The sequence below is a fragment of the Corapipo altera genome, unplaced genomic scaffold, assembly GCF_003945725.1.
Source record: "Corapipo altera isolate COAL_440 unplaced genomic scaffold, ASM394572v1 44, whole genome shotgun sequence".
Taxonomy (NCBI): domain Eukaryota; kingdom Metazoa; phylum Chordata; class Aves; order Passeriformes; family Pipridae; genus Corapipo; species Corapipo altera.
The window spans coordinates 12,243,276-12,270,557 of record NW_020884880.1 but is presented as its reverse complement, the minus strand read 5'-3'; the positions used below and the strand labels follow the sequence as shown (position 1 = coordinate 12,270,557).

General features: G+C 36.9%; 1 protein-coding gene across 2 annotated transcripts in view; it reads left to right on the top strand.

The window, feature by feature from the left end:
* Positions 1-27,282, top strand: part of SKAP2 (src kinase associated phosphoprotein 2) — a 118,951-nt gene that overhangs the window by 47,421 nt on the left and 44,248 nt on the right. For both annotated transcript variants that reach the window (XM_027639384.1, XM_027639383.1), the window contains exons 5-6: positions 22,146-22,223; positions 22,958-23,041. In XM_027639384.1, coding sequence (XP_027495185.1) covers positions 22,146-22,223; positions 22,958-23,041 — 162 coding nt within the window. The remainder of the gene's footprint in view (positions 1-22,145; positions 22,224-22,957; positions 23,042-27,282) is intronic.

Sequence of the window (27,282 nt, the reverse complement as noted above, 5' to 3'; positions counted from 1 at the left end):
ATTTGGACAGTGAGAATGAGAATGGTGAGAATTTCTATAAAACTGGATATGTTCTGTTTTGGTGTTAATAGAGCATAGGCAACACTGTAGTTAACATCTGAAACACAGTACTAATAAATACAATTAATGTTATTTTAATGGACATTTTTATGTTGCAGTGATCAGTGTAAGCTTTCATAGTGAAGTACTGTTAGTACATGTGGTATTGCTACAGTACTAATTACATTTATTGCAATGGCTTTCGCTCTGTTTTTCAGCTGTGCTTTTGTGAGGTGGACTGTTTCACAGAGGCATGCTGGTAAAATATATGCTATGAACACAGCAGATGATACTAGAATAAATAAATGTTGAAGTTGGTTATAGCTGTCTGAAGGCCTCTTAGTTATGAAATATGTATCAGGGTTGGTCCCGAGGGTTTTGAGGATAACTGTGGCAAGAGGGTATATGCTCAAAGAAGAGTCTGTTCTCTGTGGAGCTTTCCAAATTTGTTGATACAAGCTCTGTCACGTGCACCACTTCATATTTTTACCATTGTCGTTCCTAAGTTGCTCAAAGGTTGCAAACAAAATAGAGTCCTGTCGTGGTAGGGATTCTGCAAATAAAGAAGACAGGGGTGTACAATCCAGCATGGTGCCTAAGCTACTTTTACAACAGTGCTTATATTAGTCTTGGAATGAGAAATAGTGGAGTGCTGTCATTGCAGCAGTGCCCCAGGCTAAATACCATTCTGAGAAGTGGGGCCAGAGACCATGGGCAAGGTAACTTGCAGTTACGACTTGAGGATGGAGCTTGTGTCTGTCTGACATTGGATGCTAGTGCAGGCGTATCTGCATCTTAGTTCAGAACTGCAGGAAGGTAACTGATAACATTACCACACCATACTTCTGCATAGGTAGCTGTGCTGTCCATTAAGCAGTTATCAGACCTGTGCCAGATGTTTAACTTAGGTAAATCCATCCCTGATGTTGGAATAAGAGCAGCTTTATGAAGTGAACGACTCTCTCCGGCCTGGTTTGCTGATTATTTATTTATGTTTTTTCCAGTCATCATGCAGTGCCTCTCATGCTGGCATCTGCTGGGGTAGAAAGACTGATTCTTTTTAATTGCTGATATGCTTTGGGACCCAAAGCATTTATTAGATTTTTAATGCTAGAAGACTGTACCTGTGGTAGGGTATAATATTGAAGACTGGGGCCACAGTGGAGAAAAGGATATTAAAAATAGAAAAGTAATAGGATACTTTCTGTTGCACTTCTAATGAGATGTTCAAAACTGATCAAAGAGAGCACTGAAAGGAGATGGTAAAGCCAGCAAATCTCTTACTTCATTCCCTGGAATGCCATAACCCAGGGGAAAGGTGATTTCTGATTTATGAGCTGGATGTGGCTCCCCCTGAAACAGCTGACCTGTTATACAACACAGTCCCTGACACCTGTGCAACCCTTTTGCCTTAACTTTCCTGGACAGATGGCTTGGGGATTCAATTTCTGTGAGTCTAGCTGGCAACAGGATCTGTGCCCAGTGGAGGTGGCACACTCACCCAGTTACAAGGGCTGTGGCAGGAGAGTGGGCACGTGTAGGAATAGGGTTCACTTAGCTAAGAATCTCCCTGATGTGGAGAGGTGCCAATGAGTAAAGTGAGTGCACAACATAATCTGGGTAATGCAGGGAGGTCAGGCCTTCATAAATGGAGGAAACCATTAAATAGAGCAGGTTCTCAGGAAGCTGGCACTGAAAATATGGAGAAAGAGGAGATAAAGAAGAAGGGCAAATGATTCTAAACCCAGGAAGCAGCCTGGAAAGTGGCACTTACTGGACTTAAGAAAGGCTCTGAGGGAAGAAGATAGTAAGACTCGGTGCAGAAAAAAGGATCTTTCCAGAGACAGGCCCTAGCGTCAGTATAGAGAGTGGCTGGAATAGAAAGAAGTAGGGTGGGGAATGTGGTTTTCCTGAAAATTTTTCTTTGAGCTTCTGTGCCAAATGGTTACTGCGTTTTCCTCAGAGATTTCTGTTTGGCAAATCCAGGTGATTATGGGAGTAAACTGACAAGTGTTTTGCTAAAACTGAGTAGGGAGATATTAATCTTTTCTACGACTATGTGCAGAAGACTCTGTTATCACATGAAGGGAAATATCTGTTAAAAATATACTTCAGGTTCTCTTTAATGGTGAAAGAGAGGATGAGTCTGAGCAGCCCAGACTTGTTATGGTGTTGATAAATATTCAAGTGTGGTTGTGGACATTCAAATGGTCAAGTCAGGCTCTAACAAGAGTACTCTAGGCTTGTTGGCTTTGAAGCTATTATTTAAAATGTCTTTTGTCTGGAAGGCTACACACTAACCATTTGGATTTAAGTTTGGAAGATACAGTTCTTCTCTAAAATTGTATTTATACCATAGATATTATGGCAGAAACGGGTTTCCTGAATTTTATACTTTTGTTTCATGTGCTTTCTTTCACTTCTGATAGGCAGAGATCTTTCTAGTTCTCTCACATATGCCTGCTAGGCTTGGTATCTTCTGTAGTCAGTGTATATTGATTTATAGTGCTGCCAGGCCCAGTTGCTAGCTTTGGGTAAGAGGCCCATTTTCTGTGTCCTGTATCTGCTCTCACAACCTGACTTTGCAGTTTACTGCTCTTCCCCCCCTTGAAGATTAGAATAGGATTAGGAAATGAGGAGGGATGGGTGCTGGAAGTCAGGCAAACTAAGGGAAGTCCCACAAGATCCTGAGTGTTCTCACTGCTGCTCTGGGATTGGAAATTCTCTCATGTCTCAAGAGAGATGGGAAAAACTTACTCTGGCATCTTATTACAATACTTTGACATGTTTCATTCCCAAATGAAGTGAAAACTTTGAGGTAGTTGATTTGGAAAGTTAGCCACAGAAATGCGTGAAAAAATATGTGCAGTATTTAGGAGAATCCACTGCAGAAATGTCTGGGAGTACACTTGTTTTCACATGCTTTTATTATTTTCTGCTGTTCTTATGACTGCTTTTGGGGAAAGAAAGCCTGCATTTTGCATTGTAGTTTTTAATACTTCAGCAGCTGGTTTTCCTGTGTCTGTTGGGATACTTGATCATGAAAGCAGGCCTTTGAGCAGACTCTGTTTACTCTATGGCACATGCAGCAAGTGTGACACAGCATCGAAAATGTCCTTATTGCATGTGTGGTGTAGAGCTGATATAGCAAATGTAGTAACTATTAGGCTGGAGGCTTGGGGAGTCTGCAGTTTAGCCTAATTATTTGTAAAGAAGTCTAATAGCTTAGCACCAGAAACAGTAAGGGGTTAAATGATGGTCAAAATTGTAGTCCACTGCCCAAAGCAGCTGACCTGTCAACTCTAGTAAAGATCAGTACAAACAGGAAGCCCAGTGCCACTAACAATATAACTTTTTATTTTTTGAAATTAATTTTGTTGAACAGTCTGGTAAAAGAATAATGCAGAAGATTCTGAACTTTAAAGTTTTGTCTTGTGTTGCTCATAGACTCCTTCAATGACAAGGATGTTTTCTGTAGATGATACTTGAGGGTAGTGGGTAAATTATTTCAGTATAGATCTCTCTCTTTTTCTTAAATTGTATGTAACATTTTATTTGTAGAGCAGCAGCTGTGGTGGCCTTAAGCACACATCAGTTAGGTGAGGCCGAGGTGTGACACTCAGTGTTGTTGCAAAAGACTTTCTTTATGGATTGTGAATTCAAGGCATGTGTATTATTTTTATGGTAAGGGATTGTAGCTGATCAGTATAGAGAACTGTGCAGTTTAATCTGTGGCTTGTGTGGTTTTGGTTTGATAAATTATTCTTGCTTTCTGTGCACTTGCTAGTGTAAGCCACATGATTTGAACTAAACTTTACTAGTGAATGCCAGTTACAAGCTCTGAATGATTTTAGTGTTGCTTGTTGCTTAACCAACAAGGAAATGTGAACCATTCTTCTTCCTCCTGTATCACTGATGCAACTTCTCTTTCCAGTATTGAATAAACGGTCCCCTGTTAGAACAATTGACATCTGGAAGACTCTTCACAGTACTTCACATAGCAATGTTCTGACTCAGCCATTAGTTGTCGGAGCTCAAATCAGGGTCATCTCAAGAAATCTGTAATGCCTTTTACTTCTAGCAAGAGCTGGCCTGAAAATCTGCTTAATGTTGTCATTCAAAATTTACATGGTTTCATTAAGCTTATTAAAAGCAATGAAAAATGCAGCAGTACCTAGCACTGATAAAGCCCTTTCACCTTGCTATTTCAAATCACGTTTATGGACGATGAATTTAGCTTCCCAGTAGCCCTGGGCAGAGGTATTATCTCCATTTTATGGACAGGAAAACTGAGTTAGATTCAATGACTTGTCCAAGGTCATACATAAGACTGATAGTATTGAAGAGAAAAAAATGTCCAGACTTCTGTCTTAATTACACGATAATTTTTTTGAATAAACTTAGTGTCTTAGACAAGATGCACCTATGTCTTTGTCTTTAAGGTTTTAAAAATAATTTTGAGGATTAATTTTTGAAGAAATGAATTTGTATTTTCCTCAGAAGCATGATTCTCATGACTGAGAATATTAAGGAGAATACATATCCTTTTTTGTAGACTTCAGTTCACTGCTTCCTACAAAAACTTTGTTGTAGTCCACTTTGGCTCTCTCGTTGTCTGCTTTTGTGAAATAAATCTGCCCTCATTATTTAGCATTCTTACATTTGCATATGTACAAGAGGGAACAGCTGCTTTCTGCAGGGATTTTATGTACTCATTCATATTCCCACAGTGGTGGCCTTGTTCTGAAACACACTGCTACCCTGTGGAAAAGCAGAATAATACATGGACAATATAGTAATCAGCCTGTTATTAAACATTTGGAAGTACAACCATAAAGGGAAAAATATAACCATATAGTTATATTTTTAAATCTGAAGCAAGTGCTATGTGATGATGATGTATAAAAGTGTCTTCCTCTTAGAGCTTCTGCAAAGCTATGGGGAAAAATTCTTTTGAAAAGAAATTTTGCAGTCCCCTTCAGTTTTTGAAAAACAAATCTAATTTTATTACTAAGAGTGTTTTGTGTTTAAAAAGGGAAAAAAAAGCGGTAATGCTTATTTCTCATTTGAAGGTGATCTTGGACATTGCATCTTAGCTATTGCTGTATCCATGGACAGAAAATTATATGCATCTGTATTGATATAAGCTTCAGATTCCGAAGCATGGTCCTGACAACAGTTCAGTTCCCAAAGATTTGTGAATAGCAAGGCAGTCACAGGAGTTTGGCTCTTCATTGTTTTTTTTTTTTAAACTATATTTTGGCTGTGTATTTTCTGATACCTAAACTTAGACTTTAAGAGAACTAAAGCTCCAGCCAGATGTGTAAGAACACATTGTGTTCTTACATGTTGTGAGAAAATGCAACATCATAGTGATGTTTTTCTTAGTTTTGAGAACTTCGCTTTTGAAAAAAAGCTAATAGATTCACTTTGCATTTGTCTTTAAAATTTTGAAGAATTAAAGTGACTTTGAGGAAGCATATGCAATTTTATCCCAAAGCATTGAGACATGCATATACATGAAGTTGTGGAAACCTGTGAAGTTAGAATGGAAATTCTTAAAATGTGATAGTTATAACTGGACCAATAATTTAAAATAATACAATACAAGTAATAATTCTGAAAGAAATGCTTCCTTGCTGGAATTTTTTCTTGCTATTTTGCCACCTTCTACTATTGGGCTTGTTGTTTCAGTAGTAGCAGAGACTATTAAAATATTTTAAAGGGGGAGAAAAGCACTTACAGAATTATTAATATTCTGCTTATGGATATCTGAAAAAAATGGAAGGTCGTAGTCTGACCTACAGGCCTTGGCAGTGTCCTTTAAACAAACATTAATCATATGTAGTGCATCAAATCATCATGTGCAAGATAACATTAGTGACCTCTCCAACTGAGGATAACAAATGACTCTTAATTTTCCTTTCTGTACATGACAGAAGTGCTGACAACCTCTCTGTATATTTTTTTGCCCTATATGTAATCAACTGATCATTTTCAACACAAAATTTTCCTTGAAGTACATCTTTTCAGTCCTATTTCTGCATGATAGGGACATGTAGAGAAACGTGTAACAGATAAGTCATCATATGTGCGCGTTTATTTCTGTTGGGATGTCAAAAAGCAAAGTACTTTCTGCATCTTCTATGCTGATGAAATGACATACTGAACACAGGGAATTGAACTACATTGACTAGTTAAAATAAAATTTATAAAGCTGTGCTTCAAAATGTGGGTAAAAGTACACAATACTACAGCATTCTTGGGGAAAATGCATATTGCTTGAAACATATTTTTGATAGTCACGTGTAAAACCTGAAATAGTCATGCATCTTCTGCATCACCTGTATGAAAGTTGCTTTAAAGTCCTAAAAAGGGGGCATTACTCTTTGTGACTGGAGTAGTGATGTGCTCAGAGACATCTTTATATTCGGTTGGAAAGTCTGAATAAATATTTTAGAGCTAAACTGAAGACTTAATTGCCTGTCAGCTGCTGAAATGATCTTGTTAAACCAATTATAACCCTCTGATGCCTTAGTCTTTATTTTGCAACGGTCAACACTGCAGCTATACGGTACTGGAGGAGTCCACAGGATCAGTGTGTGTTAAAGGGTTAACAGGCACCTTAGACAATATTTTGCTGCTTTTACAGAAATTGCTTCAGGTTTTCAGCATTCTGGCCTGTCAGTCTTGCCACCTGCAGTCTGATCTCTCCAGCTGGTTTCCTTCTCCCATTTTTGCAGCCTGGCCTTAAGCATGAGCTGTGGCTGCTTGACTGAACCCTGCAGAGACTTGCAGCTTGTCACTATCCTGATGTTCATTTAGCCCTTTGCTATGGATTTGGAGGCAAAGGCAGTGTGCCATTTGGTGGCACCTTGGAGTGCTGTACATCAGGAGTCTGGCCTTGCTTTGTCTTTCACTGGTGGTGCCAACTATTACTCTGTCTCCCCAGTCATTTTTCCTGTCTGAATTTCACTGAGTTCACAGAAGTCTAATATATTTTAAGGTTCTGCTGCAGCTGCAGACTTTCCTGGTGGCATTTGTTTGCTCGTTTGTTCTTTTTGGCACTCGTATCATTTATATACCAAATTAGCAGCCTCTGTTGCTAGTTGCTAAAACTGAATGGTTTATAGGAAAATGCATAAGAGAAGGATATTGGATTAAATCTCATAGGACTGACTTCTCTGAAGTACCATGTAACATTTTTAAAAAGTCATAATGAGTGGCTAAATAAACTCTCTATGTTTTAGCCATGTTGCTGGAAGCTTTCAGGAAAACACTCTTGAGTGGCGATTTCAACCCCCATCCACTGGTCAGTCAAGACCAAGTACAGTTGGGCTTTTTCAACTAGTCAGCTAGTAATATTGTCAGTAGGGTAAAGTGAAACCCTCTTATTTGATCATGTAGGCAATGTCTAGGAGCACTCATGGTGCTCATATCAATTGCAATAGATGTCTTTGTCATCCTTGCTCTTTTCATCGATTGGTTGGGGTATTGCAAATTAGAGAAGATTAGACACTCTTGCCATGATCCAACTAAATATTGAAGCTATATTTGAGCTGTAACATTACTGCTTTGCTGAAGTCCCCTGTGAGAGTTTTGCCAGAGGTTTAAAATTCCTAAGTCAGATCATATTCTGTATTACAGAAATCTTTAAAAAAAATATTTTATGCAACAGCTTCCAGCTCAGTGAGCTTCGATTTATGTACATCTGAATAACAGAGGAAAGATTAATAAATCTGAGCCACTATGCAATTTATAATCCTTTACATACCTACAAAATGCCTTTTTCCCTAATAAGCTTACATTCTAGTGTGCGTTTAACAAGTAAGATTCAAATTTCATTCTTTTTTAGTGACTTGCCTCAAGAGAAGATCTGGAATTTTAGTTCTAGAAAATAATTTCATTTCTGAGTTTGAATTTCTGTTTGGCTAAAGTTCTTGCGGAACTTGCAGAGAGAATGTTTTATGTATGGCACTGTACTATGCTGTGGGATAACAACTGCCTAAATCTCTTCTTCTACTTGAAAAGGACACCACAAATGACATAGGTGTGAAATTCAGTATTTGCCTCTGAGTTTGTGTCATCATGGGTAGCTGCAGGTCATTAGTCTGATTTTTAGAAGGCTGATTCCTTCTTATGGGGAAAGAGAGACAATAGATTGTGTCTTTTTTTGTTTTCTTTTTCTTTCAGTATACTGACTTGTTTTGTGCTGCAGCTCACCTCTTTCACTCTATAAGTGGTATTGCTCAACAGTGACACCTTTCTGTGTTTAATAACTAAGTGATAAACTTTAGGTTGTTCCATATTATAACATGCCTTCAGTCATGTTTTTTGTTTTTTGAGACTAACAAGGAATAGTGAAACAAAGGGAACAGATGTGTGCTGATTTTTGGCTTTCTCATCTAAGAAGATCCTGTTGGTCTTTAATGGCCTTCAGTCTTGAGGTTCATCATTAACCCTTCAAATTAGTGTTCCTACTACAGGTTTTTCTTTTTTCCTGTAGATATATTTCAGATTAAAATAGTCAAGGACGTCAAGTTTGTGGTGTATGCTGTGACTATACCTGATGACTAAGTTAGTGTTCTGTGCTCTGCCAGTGCATTTCTGAATTCAAGAATTAAGCAGTTGTGCTATTCTAACACTGAGATTTAATGTATGGACATTGAAGTTCTTATGCCCAGTACAGTTGATACAGTATCATGCTTCTCTGAAATAAGTTACCAAGAACCTAAGAACTATGACATGATTGATCATACAGATTAGCTTTTTAAGGGTTTCTGCTTCATTTGTTCTTAAACATGAATTCTTAGATTTATACCTTATATTTTTCAAATTTACTCCTTTAAGTTGTCAGTTTAGTTGCATAATCTAACTTCTGCTGTTGTATTCAATGGCGAATTAAGCATTTGCAAAGTAAGCTTGAATAGCTTCATAGATATGAAAGACTAGTATGAATTTTGGGAGTAGCTAAGACTACTATCTACGTTAATTCTTCTTGGTTATTTAGAAAAATATTCTTTGATTAATATTTGCCTCTCGTAGGGGTAGAAATCTCAAAATGGAGAGAAATCTTGTAGCCCCACTCCAGTCTTTGTTGTAAACTTCAGAGCTGCAGAGGTATATGTAGATGCAACTAAATATTTTTGTCTCTCTTTTAATTAAAAATTATTTTTTTCCTTTCTCCCTATGGGATTCCTGGTGACCTTTCTTCTTTTTGTGTAATCTTAATTTAGTGGTACTGCTTCAGCTAATTTTTTTTGGATAAAGGATGCTAATTTACTTGTATTTACACAGATGGCCATCTCATTTTTTCACTGAGCAATATGCTACAACACATTCTTTTCCTGCTGATTTTCCTATTTCTATAGAAATTTCCTGATTAAAAAAACTCACTCTGTATGACTTCATAATTATAGTAATTTTTAACCTTACTAATAAAAAAAAAGTCAAGATGGTACTTTTTGGGGCCATAAAATATAACAGTAGATGCCGTCTCCAAGAAATAATTAAATGGAGAAGTGATAATATGTGTGAGGGGATCTTTCTGAGAGTATTTGTAAACTTTTGATTTCTAAATGTTGCCTTCAGGCTTGGTAAGAAAAGCTCAGTGTTTGTAAAGATTATCCTGACAGCAATATGCTGGGTCAATTGTCAAGACATGTTTAGCATGGGGGGACATATTAATCTGCTATAGCTACCCCTGTAAGTGGCTGGAATAAATAGAGGGCTCAAGCAGATGAAGAGGGATTAACTGTGTAAATTGAGCAAACTCTTCAATCACTAAACCAGTGATTTTGCAAAGGATTAGTCTGCTTTTACAAATATTGATTACTGATTTGTTACTCGGAATGAAGATGATATAACTCGTGCAGTTGCTTTGTAGGATGCTATGTGAAGTGTACATCATTCATATTAATGGGGTTGTCATAGGCATTACAGAAACTGACAGATTTATTAGAGCAGTGCTGTTAGCATTGTCATAGCTAAGGTTGTGTCAGCATTTCCATTAGAAGTTCCATTTTCTTTTTTTTTTTTGTGTTCATAGATCAACTTTAAAATCTACTCTGTTGAAATCTGGCCATACCACTTTACAGCTTTGACACAATTATTATTTTTGCGTACTTTTAGAGAGAACTGAATTAACACATTTTTAAATTACAAGAAAATACTGTGTATTATTTTAAAAAAATGTTTGCAGGTTTGAATTCTTTTAGTGTAGATTTTGAGTGATACTGTGCATATGATAATATGTGTGAGGGGATCTTTCTGAGAGTATTTGTAAACTTTTGATTTCTAAATGTTGCCTTCAGGCTTGGTAAGAAAAGCTCAGTGTTTGTATTGTATTATGCCAGGTGTATAGAGGAGTGATATGTGTTAACCAGTTGCTATAAAGTGAAAGTAACCAAGGAATTTTTGTATAAATGAGCTCTTTTGCCTATATAAAGGCTTGTCTGGCTGTTTTCCAGTAGTCCTAGTTATCTGATAAAGATTATTACATTTCTTATAAATTCTGTCCTACTGGTGTCCAGAGACCATAACACTATCACTATGTACTGTCCACAGACAAAACTCCTTTAGTAGGTTCAGTTAATTCATTAATGCTACAGCTGGTTCAAGTTTCAACAGTGGTTGCATTCACAGGGTGATTTGCCTTTCTAATCCTTAATTAGATTTATGTGCAGAGGTAGGCTTAAGGAAAACTCAGGTGTGTTGTGAGAATAAAGGGACACAAAATGAGTTTGGAAAAAATCCCACTGACATTTATTCAGCTACTTCATCATTGTAAAAGTCTTAAGTTGTAAAAAACACCCATTTCTCACATTATGTCATGTTTTTCTTTTTATACAGATACTACAAAACTCAGTCATAGCTCTTCTCTTGATTCTGTTTTCCCAAATTTTGACCCTGTTGCAGAATATGATGGTAACTGTGGTTTATGAGCTTCCAGTCTCTTAACATTTGGGATTTCCCATGGTAGACACTGAAAGTATGAAAACCTTTATGGGTTTATAATAGGAAAAGACAAGATGGCATTTAACGTGTGATCTTCTTTCATTTTTGGATTTCAGTCCCATAGGTGGTTTCCAAAATAAAAATAATTGTTGCTAACTGCAAATAAAAATATTATTTCAGATATTTCTACTTGATACTAAACCCAGTAAGAACCGCATAGGGTCATTTGAAAAAGATAATAGGTGCGTGTCGAAAAAGGAAATACATTCATTCTGTAGCTTGGCATAACTTAGATCACTGAAAAATTAAAGCAGGTATTTTGATTGACTAGATGTAACAAAATGGGGCTTATAGGAGAATTGAAGCAGTTAGTCAGATATCCTCTCTCTTGTTCAGACAAAAACAGCTTCTGCCAGAGTTCTTGTTGGCTTGTGTCTTCAAGTGTATGATTTCTTCTGGAGCCTTCAAATGGAGTGGAAAATATTAGTGCAGTCATTCAGAAAAGTTGGGAGTTGGTATTGGAAGGTGGTTCTTCCTGTCATTCTCAGTACTTCAAGGTGAATGGCAACTGAAATTTACATCTGGAAATCTTTCAGGAAACACAGGAGTGTTCTGCTGGCTTCCTGCAGTGTGCTCTGCTGGCTTCTTACAGCGTTCCCTTGTTCTTTTCAGTTTGGTCCCATGCAATTACAGCAAAACAGGAGAATATTTTATCTTTGTGGTAGCAACCTTCTTGTGAGAGGAGGTATGAAAATAGGAATGTGTTTTTTCAACCATAAAACCTTTGGAGTTTTATTACCTCTTTATTACCTCTTTCAGAGTACTTGAAAATAAAGGCACTGTGTTAGTCACTTTCGATTTTTTTCTCATGGTCTTGCTCTGTAGATTGATTTTTGTAAGTGCAATGTTATCATTGCAGGAGACTGTAATTCTACCAGAGCTTCCTACTTCTACATACTGAATGATACTTGATCTGCATTTTGTGTGCTGCAGTAGGAAAACTTGAAAGGCTTGTATGATACTTTCTTATTTTGTTATTATTTTTAAAAAGCTTGTCTTTACATGCAGACTGCAGTGTAAATTCATACCTCCATCTTAAACCAAATTTGCTTTCAAATGCAGAGAAGCTTGGAGTGTGATAGTTCACTGATCACCGAGCATAGCTTTTTACTTAAATTATCAGTAGCAGAAGAAATGTATCAAAAATGAGGTACTGAGGCAGAACATTCAAGCCATTTTGTGTTTACAGGAATACATAAAATGTGGAAAATGAAAACTGGCTTTCATGGACCTCTTCATTGAAATCTGCAACTGCCACTTTTAAAGATGTGTTTTTAGCTGACTATAGGAATTCACATCTCTTCTTTTGTACAGATGAAAGATTTTTCAGCTCCCACCAGTTAATGTTAAAACTTTTTCTGATTAAGGATATGAGCTGTTGGAGCATTTGAAATGCTCAATGTGTGTACGTATGTTTCCTTTCAAGAGCTTAGCAGGCCAGGCCTTTGGCCAGGAGTCAGAACAGTTGGAACTTTGCAGACTACACAGCTAATCTGAGAGGGCTGCCAGTTGGCATAAGTGACTTCCATATATAAAACTTCATGCAATTTACATTGGAGGTTTTTGTGGTAGTCTGAGAATTTCCTTCTTTCCCAGGATTTCTTTGGTATTGCTTAGTGTATTTACAGTGTGTTAGCGCTTCTGATCAGAGCAGTAGTTAAAATACTCCCCTGCTCAAATATCCCTCTCACAGATTGAAATTCACATTGGATGATTTTTCTCTTCAGCTATGTTTGACCTCACTGCCACTGTCCAAGCTTGCTCGGCCCCGGCAGATGAACCTTAGGATTAAAGGGTGGGCTCAGTTCAGTGCACACTGTGTCTCACCTAAAAAAATCCACTGCGCAGGTTCGAAGGGTAAAGACCTTTCCCAAATCTTCGTTCGCGAAGACTGACCATACAAAATGTTTGACACTTCCCAAACTGTACTGTTTTAGTTTTTTATTTCTTTTTGGGTTTGGGTGTTTTTTTTTTTTTTATAAGACTTTTTAAAAGGGGCTAAAACTAGCTTCTGGAACAAGAAACAGAACAATTTAGAAAAGGATGTATACACAATGGAATGTACTCAGGAGAGGAGACAGGGCAAAAAATTGTGAAATTATAAAATGAAGAGGAAGAATATTTATATGCTTTTTGTGTGATTTTTGGAAAATCTATCTTGCATTGCATTACAAAAATTTGGGTAAGAGTCACAGAGTTCACTCTGTAGTAAGCTTTGTAGATCTGTCAAAATATTGTTGAGTAATAAATACTTCAATTTCTAGGACACTGAAACTATGAGAACATGTACTACTAATTCTGAAATATAAATTGAAAATTCATTGTTTAGCTTTGCAATAAATGACATTTGACAATTTTTCTGCCTAAACATATTAGATCATTCTCATGTTCAGTTAAATAGTTGTCATTGCTTGGTCTCAGTTTAGGCTTATTTACTGAACAAAATGTGCCAGATACCCAAAGATGAAATTGAAAAGTACTAATTCAAAACATTGTGACAAAATCAGAAAAGTAATAAGGAACTTCTGATTACTGTAGGTTTTTCTTAAGGTGCTGCTGATAATGGGTATTTCCAAGGGATTCTTATGCTTACCAGGTGCCTATTTAAAAATAGTAGTAAATTGCAGTGTACAATTGTAGTATTACCTTTTCCAGATGTTTTAGATGTTAAGCTAAAAATTGTATTTTTCACCTGGACATATTAATTGCTAACTTCTAACTTGTGTTTGGTAAACCTGTAGGACTTTCTTCCTGATAGTCATCTGGGAATACAAGAATCACGATGTGGTTAAAGATGCTATCCATATGCAATTTGACATCATGCTGGTTGTACTCCAGCTGTAGACTCTTTATTCTTGGCCTTTTAATTTTCTCTGATTAGCTAACAGCACCTTCTGTGGTTCAGGCTATCATGTAGATATTCTGAGTCTTTACTTAGGGTTTCTAATCAAAATTGGATGTGTGTGCTTGTCTGTGAGATGATGCTGGGAAATTTCAGCTTGCCTGCATCATTTCATGAGAATTCCCAGTGCCTCTAATTGATCCATGATGGTCTGTTTTGACTTGGTTCTATCTGCAAAGCAGAGACATTGTTTTTATCTCTGTGTTTTCCTGCCTAACTTATTTCTCATAATAAAGTAGAAAGCTGAGCTTCTTGTTGCATAGGCAAAATTTGTATTGCCAGTTTCTGCCACTGATGCACTTTTCTATCTGTAGTGTGAGCTTCTGGGTGACTGAAACCTTTCTCTCTTGTGCTGAAATGACTGAGTAAACTTTAATTATCCTTGGAGGGATTTAAGCAAAACTTTTACATTTTTATGCCTTACAGTGGTGTGAGTGAGAGACTTTGTACAAGAGACCTTTTCTTTACTGCTCTCTCTTCTTTCTGTCTTGTTGTCTCAGAATCTTTGAGAAACAGCAGAAGCAGGAACGCTGCTCCTGTGAAGCATGCAGTGGCCTCTTTTATATCCCTGGGGGATAATGCCTGCTCACATCAGAAATCACTCCCCCCGACCTCCATGTGCCATGGGTGTCATTTGTGAAATTTTAATAAATACCTGTGTGAAAATCAAATCTAGACCAAGGGGTGAAAGCTGTGAATTCCTCTGTACATTAAGATGCTCTGCAAAATGTGGGTATTTTATAACCAATTTGAAAGCCATCAAAAGAATGCGTAAATCCAGGACCACATTGGTTTATAAATTCAGAGTTTGGTTTAGATGAGGAGTACATGACTCAGGATAATTCCATTAGGCTGTGGATCCTGGTGAATGGAGTCTAACTGGCTGACTCCTATAATTTGTTAAAAAAAAAAAAAAGAAACCGTCTTTGTGAAATGAAATATTTTACAACTACTTAAGAAACTTTGCTCAGAAAACAGATGAGGATTGAGAAGCCATAGATATAAGATTTTTAAAATGTAACATAACTAAATACACAGTTATATAATTAGGGGCTAAATGAAAATGACAAAAAGAGACAGATCTCAAGCATGCTAACTGATTAAAAGAACTGGATGTTTCTGTAAAACATCCATCGCAATGGTTTTTAGGCTGCCTGGCCCACTGCCTTCTCCTCTGCTTACAGGAACAAAGGGAAGAGAAAGGCTCATACCACTGTCCTTCCAAGCGAGGAGTCCAGAAGAAATACTCAGTATTTAGGCCTCTGAGGGTGTGTTATTAGTGTTTGTAACCCAAACGTCATATCCCAAATTAGAAGGAATTAAAAGTAGAAACAGATGATACTGCTTTGAGTATTCTTTAATGAAATACACTGCTGGCTCTTCTTTGAGGAATATATCAAGGCAAATTATTCTGTGAAAATTATTGTGAACTAATAGAGAGCACAATGGGTAATGCTGGGGATGGCTCCAGAGCAAAACTTCATAGACTAGGCAGTCTTTGGAATGAGCACTTTGAAGACCAAAAAGTTAACTTTTTGTGAACCAATGTTTCAAAAGCTAAACATTTTCATTATATTTATTCTCTTGAATGAAATGTGTTTTCTTTAACATTTATCTTTTGATTCTTGCATGTTAAACTAATTCAGAGCTACCAACCTTCTATATTTGCAAACCACTGAAGTAGTCTTTATGAAAAGGTTCAAGACAGTTAATGAAGCTAATGAAATTCTGTGTTATCTTCCTACTGATAACTTTTCTTTAATCAGAAAATTCTAGGAAATAGGATTTTTTTTAAATTCACTATACGTTAATCTTCTCTTTAATAAAAAAGTAGATGTAGGGAGAAGATATGCATATGAAAGTAAACCACCTCGTCTTTAGCCTAGATTCACAGTGCTTGTGCAACAGATGTGACCCCAGTGTATTGCTATATACACATTCAAAGATAATTGAATCCCTCTGTAGTAGCTATTAAAAGGGGGTAAATGCTGTATTTCCAGATCAAAATGAAATGGAGAGATATGAAGAAATGTTGGAGAAGTGTGTGAGAAGTGGCGTAGGAGGGAGGGAAAGAAGATTAAATTACTTTTTTGTGTTGCTAGAAACATTACTCCGTTGTTGCTCAACTTTAACACAAATATTTTCGGAATATCTCTGCCAATTTAGAATGTCAGCCTGAGAGATAGCATAAAAGACCTGAGCTTGAAGGCAAAATGCCCTATTTTCTGCATTAGCTGCAGGAGCAGGCCGTCCCTACATGCCAAAAGAGGAGCTAGCAGGGAAGAAGACCAGCCTAGCTGAACAGCTTTCACTGGAACTCAGGGAAAAAAAATTGAGTTTATGACCTTTGGAAGAAGGGACAGGCAACTCAGGAAGAGGACAAAGATGTCATTAGGCCATGTAGAGAGAAAATTAGAAAGTCAGAAGGACCAGGAGGAGGAGGCCTGTTAGCCTAACCTCAGTGCCGAGGAAAGGTATGAAACAGATCATTTTGGGTGTCATCATGCAGCACATACAGGACAACTGGGGGATCAGGTCCAGCCAGCAGGGACTTAAGAAAGGCAGATCCTGCTTGACCAACGTAATCTCCTTTAATGACCAGTCGACCCACCTAGTGGATGAGGGAAAGCCTGTGGATGCTGTCTACTTGAACTTCAGTAAAGCCTGAGATACTGTCTCCTACTGTATTCTCCTGGAGCAGCTCGCAGCCCATGGACTGTACAGGTGCACTCCTTGCTGGGTAAAAATCGGGCTGGATGGCTGGGATCAGAGAGTGATGGTGAATGGAGTTACATCCAGTTGGCTCAGTACTGGGACTAGTCCTATTCAGTGTCTTTATTGATGATTTGGATGAGGGGATCAAGTGCACCCCTTAGTACATTCGCAGATGACACTAAGGGTCTTCAGCACAATAGAAAGGAAGCTGAAAAAATAATTTTTCAATAATAGTGTTCATATTATTATTTTTTTCAGTTAGAGGAAGATAAAGAAATGGCAACCACTATTTCCTCCATATAGTCAAACTAATGTATTTTTTCCTGGCAGCTTTCTTTTACAAGGACTGAAGAAAATAAAATTATTCTTATTTGAGCAAGAAGTCTTTATCACTATAGTGGTTAAACCACTGGTCTTCTACTAGGAAAGCAAGCTGTAATCAACCACTTAGCTGTTACTGAATTACACTTATCTCCACTTTACCTGTTTAAGTTCCCATAAGCATGCTAAGCACTTCTTTAGAATGCATTGACCTCTAATTATTTTTTGCTTTATGTATTCCTTAGCCCACATTGCAGTAGTAAAAAAATATTCCTATTGGTAAACAGTGCAGAATAATACAACCTGGTTTTGTTTTATTTATTTTGTGTACAGAATGAAATTTTAACAACTTTGGGTCCTCCAAAAATCAAAATTCCAGGTGCAGTGATTGAATTTCATGCTGTGAAGTGACACTGATGAAACTGTTTTTAGTAATGGACCAAATTCACAGTTGCAGTAGAGTGAAAAAAAAGATTGCATCATTCAGGCTTTTGACTGAAAGTTGCAAAAATTGTAGTCATGCCATAAGCTGTAGTTGGAAGTCTTTCTGAAGTCACAAGGTACTCTGTGTTTGTGGAATTTGTGCAGTGGAACCTGTATATTAGTACACGTACATTAATAACATTAATGTTTTTCTGAAGTCAAAGCATGACTAGTAGAAAGGCTGGCTTTATGCTTGAATGAGATAATTTCACTTTCTTTTCACTGGAGGAATTTTTAGCCTGGCAGAAATAGTATTATAATAACTGCCAGCTGCTCACTTGGCGCAAGAGTGCCTAGAACCAAGAGGTAGAATCCGGTGTATTATACATATAATATACTTTTCTCTAAGACATGAAAGTTTAGGACTCATAAATATTTTGATCTGGTCTTTGATGGCTTTTTTACACATCATGCATGTGGAGCATAACTTGCAGATTTTAGTTTGGAGTACATTGGAGTAATTCCCACCAGGATAGGAAGAAAATTATTATGGGAGATTCTTATGTGAGTGGGTGGTCAAGAATGAAGGAAAACCTTTAACATAAAGCAGATGGACCCCTCTTATTTTATGCTGTGTATTGGGATGCAAGGTAATAATCTCCTAAAGTATAGGATAGTATTGATCTGATCTTCACATCAAAGGAATAAGGCTCAAAATATTATTTGTGAGGTAGAAACTCAGGAATGGAAATGAGACCTTTCTTGTATCCTTAACTCTGTGCTTGCCCACCACTGTCTGGGCAATGACACAGAAGAAATTAGGTCCAGAAGAGTACACAAAAGCAATTGTTGTACCTTTCTCCACATATAAACTCACACAGATGCAAGCCACAGAACACTTCTTGACTCAGAGTGCTACTTTTCTCTTTGGTATTTAAAATTGACTTCAGAAACTACAGTGTACCAGAGGATAAACTAGGGAAGACTATGGGCCTTTTAACATCTTTGTTTCTAAATCCTTGAGTCGTATCTGGAAACAGACCAGACAAGGCTAGGAAGTAGGTGGAAAGACATGGTGATCTCTGCTGGTCTGATTTTGGGAGAGAAATTTTGCTCTGACCTAGTACCCAGCTTGACCGTAAGTTTCTCAGCAACAAACACCAACACACCCAAGAAAGATAGCATCAGTAGGTTCTATCTTGCATCCCCAGGATGCAAACTCCTTGCATCTTTACATTTAATTTCTTATGTTGGACAGTCTCCAGTGAAGTTACAGAAAACTGGAATTCAGGCCATTTCACCTGCATTCATGAGGGAAGGGGAAAATTCTCCTTGTCATGAAGACATCTTGGTGCATACATGGGAGTATAACATGGGAAATTCAGAGCTCTGAACTGTAAAGGACTATGTGATTTGAAGCATGTTGTTTAATTTGCTTCATGGTTCTTTATTTAAATAAAATAGTAATGCCATCTTTCTTGGCAGTATTTCGCTGTCTTAAATAGATTCTTTATAGAAGGAGCTGTCTTATTCCAAGTCTCATGCAGCAGTCAACTAATGAGTCCCTGATCTCAGCTGCTGGTGTAATGTAAACAAATGCTTTTTTACTATAAAAACCCATTGCTTTAGTGATACCTTTTTATGAGATTTGTGTCAAGCCTGATCTATTTCAAGTGAATGGGGAAGCAATTCTGATTGAAAGCAACTGCAAAACCCAACTGTTACATAAATTCCAAGCTTTCGGCTGCGAGTTCCCACATCTAGGGGTTGCAGTTCATGCTAAATCATGTTTGAGATGTGGACAAGACAGTAAAGGAATGAAAAAAATGGAAGAAAGGTAGACAGATGACACAGTTTAGACTCTAGGCATAACTGTAAGGAAGATGTCATTCTCTATTCTTTCTTCCCAAGGTTGTTTTTGTTGCAGTACAGAGGCAAGGGTATCCGTGTTTGTGCTTTCTTCCCACCACATATGTACAACACCTGTGGTTCATGGGAATGTGGGAGGAGGTGGTTCTTTCTCTTTCCTTTATACTTTTCATACTACTTATTCTCCCTCCCCTTCCTTCTGGAGGTACAGGGCAATGAAAGGAGGAATTTAACCAGATTTATGCTTTTTCTCTCTTATACAGCTGTATGTGTCTTGGGTTATTAAAATTGGGTCTGATTCTCTTGCCCTTCCATTAAAGTTCCATCATATTTTTTGGTTCTCAGGCTTCTCTGACAGAAGGATGATAATATGCATGTGATCTGTTTCTGCTTCAGGTACTTACAGATTGTGAGTGGCAGTGGGGCTGGCCAGCTTCAGCTTCTTTTGTGGAGTTACTGCCTCAGTTCCTTTGAAGAACAGAAAAAGGAACTGGCTTCCTTACGGGTTGAGGGTGGGAGGAGGACTTCTTTCCACCAGACAGTGGAAGGCTGCCTTTTTTTCATGCATGTTGCTTTCCTCACAAGCTTTTAGTGCCCTATGCAAAATAAATGTGGTTTCATAAAATCCCATAATCGAATTTATCCTGACTTGTCTCAGCAGAAGTAGCAAAACTGAGAGTGGAATTTTTCCTCTATGAAGTAGTCAGTTCAGATAACAGAATAACATTAAGGAGTCCCCAGATGATGTGGTTCTCTGGAACTGTATTGTCCCATTTGATTTGACTCTTCACTAAATGGTCACTGGCCAAGCTTCCTCATCAAAACTCAAGCTGATACAAACAATATTGGATAAAATTAGATCAAAGTAGCAGTTGAAATTCTTAAATTTAAGAGTGAACTGCTTTTTTTTTGTTTGTTTAATTAGGTTTTATGTCTTCCACATCTGTGGGGTTGCAGTGTTCTAAAATGAGCCCTACTGGGTGAGGTAAAGCTGTAAGTGTTGCACACTGATGCCTCCCAATGACCAATATAAAGCAGCACACGATGTATATTTGTAAAACTCTTCACCTCCCCCACTCATAATACCATCATTAGATCATCCTTTAAGTAACTATCAAACCTATCACATACCAGCCAGTGATTGTCTTTGTGTTAAATTCTCATTTAATGTTGCGCAGTGATTGCATATTATCAAGCAAGGGGAGCCAGCTGCATCATTTTACAGTGCGTGTACATGCAGCCATAACTCTTGTATTTTTAACACAATATTCCACAGAACCTGAAATAGAAGTTAGTGTACTCCTAATCTTTAAAAGTAGTATTAATAAAAAAATTAAATGGAAATATCAAATTCTGTCTGTATAAAATTCCGTCCACTGTCTTATGGTATCCAACAAAATATTTTGTTATCTAAAGAGCCAGTTGTATTATTTAAAGAATGCCTTTTCATTTTAAGTATTTTCTTAACTTTAAAAAATGACATTCTCTACATACTCCTATCTCTTTTTCTTGTATTTTTCCTATTACAACTACATTTAAATAAGACCACCATAAAGCAATTCATTTGTGGACACTGATTAAAAAAACCCCTAAAACAACCTAAATATCCAGGAAATTGACCTTCCAGAGATGATGTTCATGGCTTGAGGTCAGACAGTTGATCTTTAACCCAAACTGCATAGTTTAAATTCGAGTTTTTAGCACAGGGTTTATCTGCTGATATCAGTCCTTTTTTGTATGTTTATATTAGTAGAACGTAACGAGATTACATATATTTTGATAAATAATTGCTACCTTGTAAACTTGCCACCTACCTACAGTGACTTATGAATATTTAATGATAATAAGTAGTAGGAACTTCACTGTGTTGCTCACATGCACTTAAAAAACCCAGCAGTACAGGAATACCTTTTATTCTGCTTATTTTGCTTGGGGTAAGCAGTATGATATTTATATACATGTTAAATATTAGACACGTCTAACATATTCCTGTTCTTAATACCAGGAGTTCCATTTAAATCATGATTCTGCTCTTTCAGGAATGAAAGGATGTAGGATGGAAGACACAAATTTTTGATGTTTGAATTTTTATTTTAAATTGAGACAAGGTTGACTGGCCAGTCTTATGCTTCTGGCTATGAATTAGTGTTGAGAAAATGGAAAAAAAACATGTTCACCATTTTGCGGATGCAGGCATATTTTACAGTGTCTAAAATTAGTGTCTGTAAGTCAACAATTTTGTAGACTTCTGTGTGATGTTTTTGGTTTATCCACTATCACCTTACAGATCCTATAGGCAGAACTTTTGTGTCATATGGCAAATTAGGCAATATCTGTCAACAGCAGGCATCACCTTTTATCATCTCTTCTTCTAACTTCCCTTTTTGTAGGCATGTAATAGAGGGTCCTCACCTTATATGTTGCTTCCAGATATTTTTGTACAAAGCTGGTATTGAAAGCCACATTTCTGATTTAATCATGTTGAATTGTGACTCTTGATTTTGTTTGCACGTTTGAAAACTTAGTGCTTTCATTACCCAACTTGCTTTACAGACCATGTTCAAAACAAAGTTTCTGTATCATGTTTAATTACATATTTTTCCTTCTGAGACTTGCAGGACCTGCTACACAGCTGTATTTTGTCCTTACTAAAGCAGTGAGGACAGTAGCAACAGCTCTGACATTGACATCTAGAGGGTTTTTTTACTTAAAATATTCTGGCATAGTAGTTATTAGAATAATTTTTTTCCTTCCTATTTAGCTCCTGCATATTGAGAGAGTAAAATCCATAATTTTATTGATGCTACAATAGCATTTTTTCTTGAAAAGCAGTGCTTTATAGAATTTGTTTTTCTTTCAGGGAATCAGTTTCCTCCTGTTGCAGCTCAGGATCTTCAGTTTGTTCTGAAGGCTGGATACTTGGAAAAACGTAGAAAAGGTAAGTCTAACTGTCTTTGTTAAAGTTAGTGCACATTTCATTTCTGGGAAGTCTATATGTCTATATTTAATGTTATACACATGAATAACTATATACAAGAGTGATAAATAAAATGAGTAGAAGCTGAAGTGTTCAAGCATTGTTATGCAAAAGAAGCATAACACATAATTGCTCCCATAGTATTAAAAGAAAATCCTGTTTCTTTATTGACTAACAAAATCATGCAATGAAAGTCAGCCATAATTCAGACACTTTCAGGTATTTTTGAAGAAAACATTAGGAACCTATGTAAAAGTACCATATGTTGACTTCATGTTTCAGTGAACATCAAGATTTATTTTCCTTCAAGAGGGCAAATATTGATCTCAGCTTTGGTTCAGTCAATATTTACCTTGATTCAATAAATCTTATATTGTCACTTTAATACCCACTTAATGCTGCAATAACTCTAGGAAATATTTAGGAAATTTTTCATTATTTCCTTATATTTAATGTTACACATGACTTCTCTCTTTATATGATTTCAAATTCCCATTTGTTTTCTTAGCACCAATTTTTATTTCTAATTTCCTTCTCAGTGCCATGCATTTCTCTTCTTCATATCCAGATTTCGTTTCCTTTCCTTAGCGTCTTTCCTGGCTCCTCCTCCCTCTTACCACACCCTTGAAAAGAAGTAGCATATTTGTGTTCAGTAATGACATAAATTGATATAACACAGATTATATTAATTTCAGATCACAGTTTTCTTGGCTTTGAATGGCAGAAGCGTTGGTGTGCTATCAGTAAGACGATCTTCTACTATTATGGAAGTGACAAAGGTACTTATAATATTTATTATAAAAATTATGTTTTAATGCACAAAAGAATATAAAAACTTTAGTGGAGTTGGAAACTGCAAATCGAAGGTCATTTTAAGAAATCAGATGAAACTTCTAAAAGAAAGTTCTCTTTTAAACAGTTCTAAAGCAGTGCTGTGAATTTTCAAAATCTGTAAACATTCTTCAGAACCTGTAAATGATGTACTTGTTTTCTAAAGCAGAGAAATTGAGGAAAAACAAGAGTAAGTTTCTTATAAAGCTACTTTGTATGCCAATAACAGCTGGCTTGATAGTATGATAGTATGCTACTCAATTGTTTTACTAGACATAAAATGTTCTTTCTCTCCAAAGTATATTAATTTTAAAACGTCCTGTAATAATTAAAACTTCTGAGTTCTTCAGAGATGGTTCTATCCAGGAAAATATTAGTCCAAAAGCTGCATAGTGAAGTTCCTTGTTTCTTTTTATATAGTTCTGGAAGAGCTAGAAATTAAGTAATGTATTTAACTAAAAGCCAGCAGTGGAAGCTAAAGCTAAGTTCTGAAGGTGACTTTTAATGGCCAGTTTAGAAAGAATCTGGAATCTGGTATAAATATTGGTATATCACTTCAAATTTTTAAAATTGACAGTCAAAACATCCTTTAAATTGTTTGCCATGTGCATTTGGTGTTTAAGGGTAGAGCAAATGATACAGAAATATATCTGAGTAAATTTTAAAAGTACAACTGTCTTTTTTTTATTGCCCCAAAAAATTCCCAGGCAAACTTTCCATTGAAGTTTTTTTCTTCTTCTTCTTCTTCTTTTGTTTTTCTTATATTTGAGTTATTTTGTGTTTTTTTTTCTTCAAAGAATAATTTAATTTGCTCCAGTTTGTTTCATTTAAACTCATTTAAACTCATCCTCTCTTTAAAAACAAAAGAAATAAAGTAAGAGTCTAATTCTAAGTCTGGTTTTTGTTTTGCTACAGTTTCCCATCATATTCTGTTTTCAGAGTTCTGTTAGTATATCTGTGAAATGTTCCGTTTTCTTCTTTACTCTTTCCTTGGGATTTACAGATTGGTCAAGCTTCAAAAGCATAAACATTCTGTATTGAAAAATTTTTTGGAGGTGTGGCATAACACTGATTTGTCAGTACTGATTTATTTCTTTCACTGGAAAATGATCATGTGCTGTTTGTTTATATATATAGTTATACATTGCCTAGTACTTTAGGAGCAGCAATTTTTTTTTTCAGAATATATTGCTAGTTCTGCATTTTAAAATATTGTATTTTTATCTGCTATTTTTTAGAAAAACAAGGTTGTGGTTTTTTAACATATTTTCCTTGTGGTTAGGCTCATTAGTTTATTTATGCTTTCTAGCATATGGCCTTTGAATTAAGGCAGGAAAGTTGCCCACCTGCTGTTTTTCCATCTTTTTTTTTTCTTTTGCAACAACCCGATTATCAAATCTGTGTTGAAACTTATAATACCTGTACTGAAAGTTAAGATACATGGAAGTATGTTCCCTAGCACTCAAAAGATTGGTGTCCTGTTAGGAATTGTGATGTTCTGTGGGATCTTTTTTCTTTTATGAATCTATATACAAATGTTTGGCTTATACATTTACAGCTTTTGTAGAATGCAGATTTTTTGAGGAAGGTTCTCCTAACCATAAAGTAAAGATATGGGAGGGGCACATAGTCCATGGAAATTGTATAGAATCATAGAATCATTTCTAAGATCATTGAGTCCAAACATTAACCTGGCACTGCCAAGCCCATCACTAAACCAATGTCCCTAAGAGCCATATTTACATGTCTTTTAAATACCTCCAGGGATGGTAACTCCACCACTTCTCTGGGCAGCCTGTTCCCTTATTTGACAACCCTTTCAATGAAAAAATTGTTGCCAATATCCAATCTAAACCTGGTGCAACTTGAGACCATTTCCTCTTGTCCTATCGCTTGTTATTTGGGAAAAGAGATTGACCCCTATCTCATGACAATGTCCTTTCAGGTAGTTGTAGAGAGCATGGCATGGTTGGACTCCAAACAGTAGTTCATGGAGGAAGCAAACAAATCAGATGCATGAATTTCTGCCCTACCTCCATGTGACTGGTGCCGCAGTTTATCATGCGGTTTAGCTGCAGATTGTCAGCATGGACGACGATGTGTGCAATGAGGCAATCGTGAGGAGGTCTGGTAACCTGAAACTGAAACCTGAAACTGTTTTCACTCCCACAATTGTGGCCAGCAGTGGTACCTGCCATAGTACACTATTGTGTTGGGTCCTTCTTTTACTGTAAGCCTTGATGCTGTGCCAGATAACTTGGACCGTATAGAAAATCAGTGTGTGTTCTTACCAACTGTGGTTCTTACCAATAGTGTTGAAGTGTGCGTTTGGGTGGCTTTGTGCAGATTGCTGCCACTCCTGGGATGGTGTCCATAAACAGTGCTGGTCTGCCCTAGCCTGTGCAGTGTCTGGAGGTTTTCTATAAGCTGTGCCCTGGTTTCTGACAGGTTCCAGGGCTGATTCACACAACACAGGTAAATTCCCCCTTGTCAAGGTGAACCTTGCTTCAAAGTAACAGGGATTCTGTGTGTACTCAGTCCTGCTGCCTGTGTTGCTTTTAATGGGTGCTAGTGCCTCTGTGTTGTGGGACAAAGCTGAGAGGCAACAGGGCTTCCAGGTCCATCTTGGCTTGTTTTGAACTGTGTCTGTTTTATAACCAGACTGATAGATGAATAGTCTGTGAAGGCTATTTTGTGTCTGGTGCAGTGTGTAATTTGTTCGCCAAGGTTTGATTTTTGCACATCAGTATCAGTGGAAATGTAACTGAATGGTAAATGTGAGGCTATATGATGCCTTTTTATTATTTATGTAGATTTGTTGTTTCCACAATGCTTTTAATTTTTCTAACATTCTCCTTTTTATATTGGGAAAGCAAGAAGAAGTGTGGAAGTGTATAAAGCTCATAAGCACATGTAAGGAAGAGTTTGAAGGATGAAAAATATGAGACCTAGTCCAGGAGAATACAGTACAAGCTAAAGCCTGTGAAAATACAGTAAATGGCTGTGTGTTTGTTCACCTAAGAGACTACAAGCATTCTTTTAGCAGTTGTGATGCCTGCAGGCTGGTGTATGTCTTGTTTCCCTGTTTTTATCTCTATTTTCTCCTACATTTGGTGCAGCCTTGGGTAGTGAAATAATGTTATTTATCTGTGCTTAGACAGGTCTAAGCGAATCACTTACATTTTTTCTCATGATCAATGGTATGTGGAGTAGATGGAGGAAAAAGGCTTAAAGGTTAGACCTAATCACATGTCAGGAATAGGTATTGCAGGAAGCGCATGTGTATTTGTGCTTGTGCCTCAGTATCTCTTGCTGGCTTGTAGCCCACAACATTGCAGAGGAGTGTGTTCAAATGTCAAAGCTGGGTGGGATTTCCAGAAGCTTGCCTGGTCCTCCTTTTCATAGTCTTTCCTTCCATAAACCTTTTATAGTCCTCTCTTTTCTTTTCTTCCATGCAGTTGCACCCTGAGTTGACTACCCTAATTGCCTGTCGTTTTTCTGTATGATCTCTGGCTGTTCCTGTGTCCTCAGACACCGAGATGGTATGGATAACCTTTCAGACCTCAAAGTGCATGTGAAGAAGGAAAGTTAATTTGTTGCTTTATAAATGAATGAATTAATGGCTTCATTACTTCTTCCTCACTAGGCCACAATGTTATATGCCCTTCTGTCTCAGCAAACTGGAAGGATCAGCTAAATGTTTAGCAAGACAGTAATTGATAACATTATGGTAATTTTTCCCCTGTTAATGGGCACTAAAAATTTATTTTCATTTTTATAACTTGAAAATGGTATCTGCTTGCTTGCCAGTAATATGATGTTGAAGAGGAGTGTGATTCAGAGGCTTTTAGAAAAATCTTAGGTTTTTTTTTTTTAAATTTCTTTACTTTTAACATGGACATGATAATTTTGGATTTCTCTGAATAGTAAGATAATGATGGCCAGGCCAGTAGTGGACTACGTCTATTTGTGCAAAAGAGGAAATTATGCATGCTCAATAGGACTTTGTTGTAGCAGAGTGATGGCAATCAAAGGCATCTATCTAATGTATACTGGATCTTCTGTTATGAGACTGTTAAATTCAGACCTTGAGAGGCATACTTGTGATTAATAGTGTATTATTTAAAAAATAGCTACTTGGTATAAGCAAACTCAATATAAACAAATTGGTGCCCTAAATAGTGTGTTT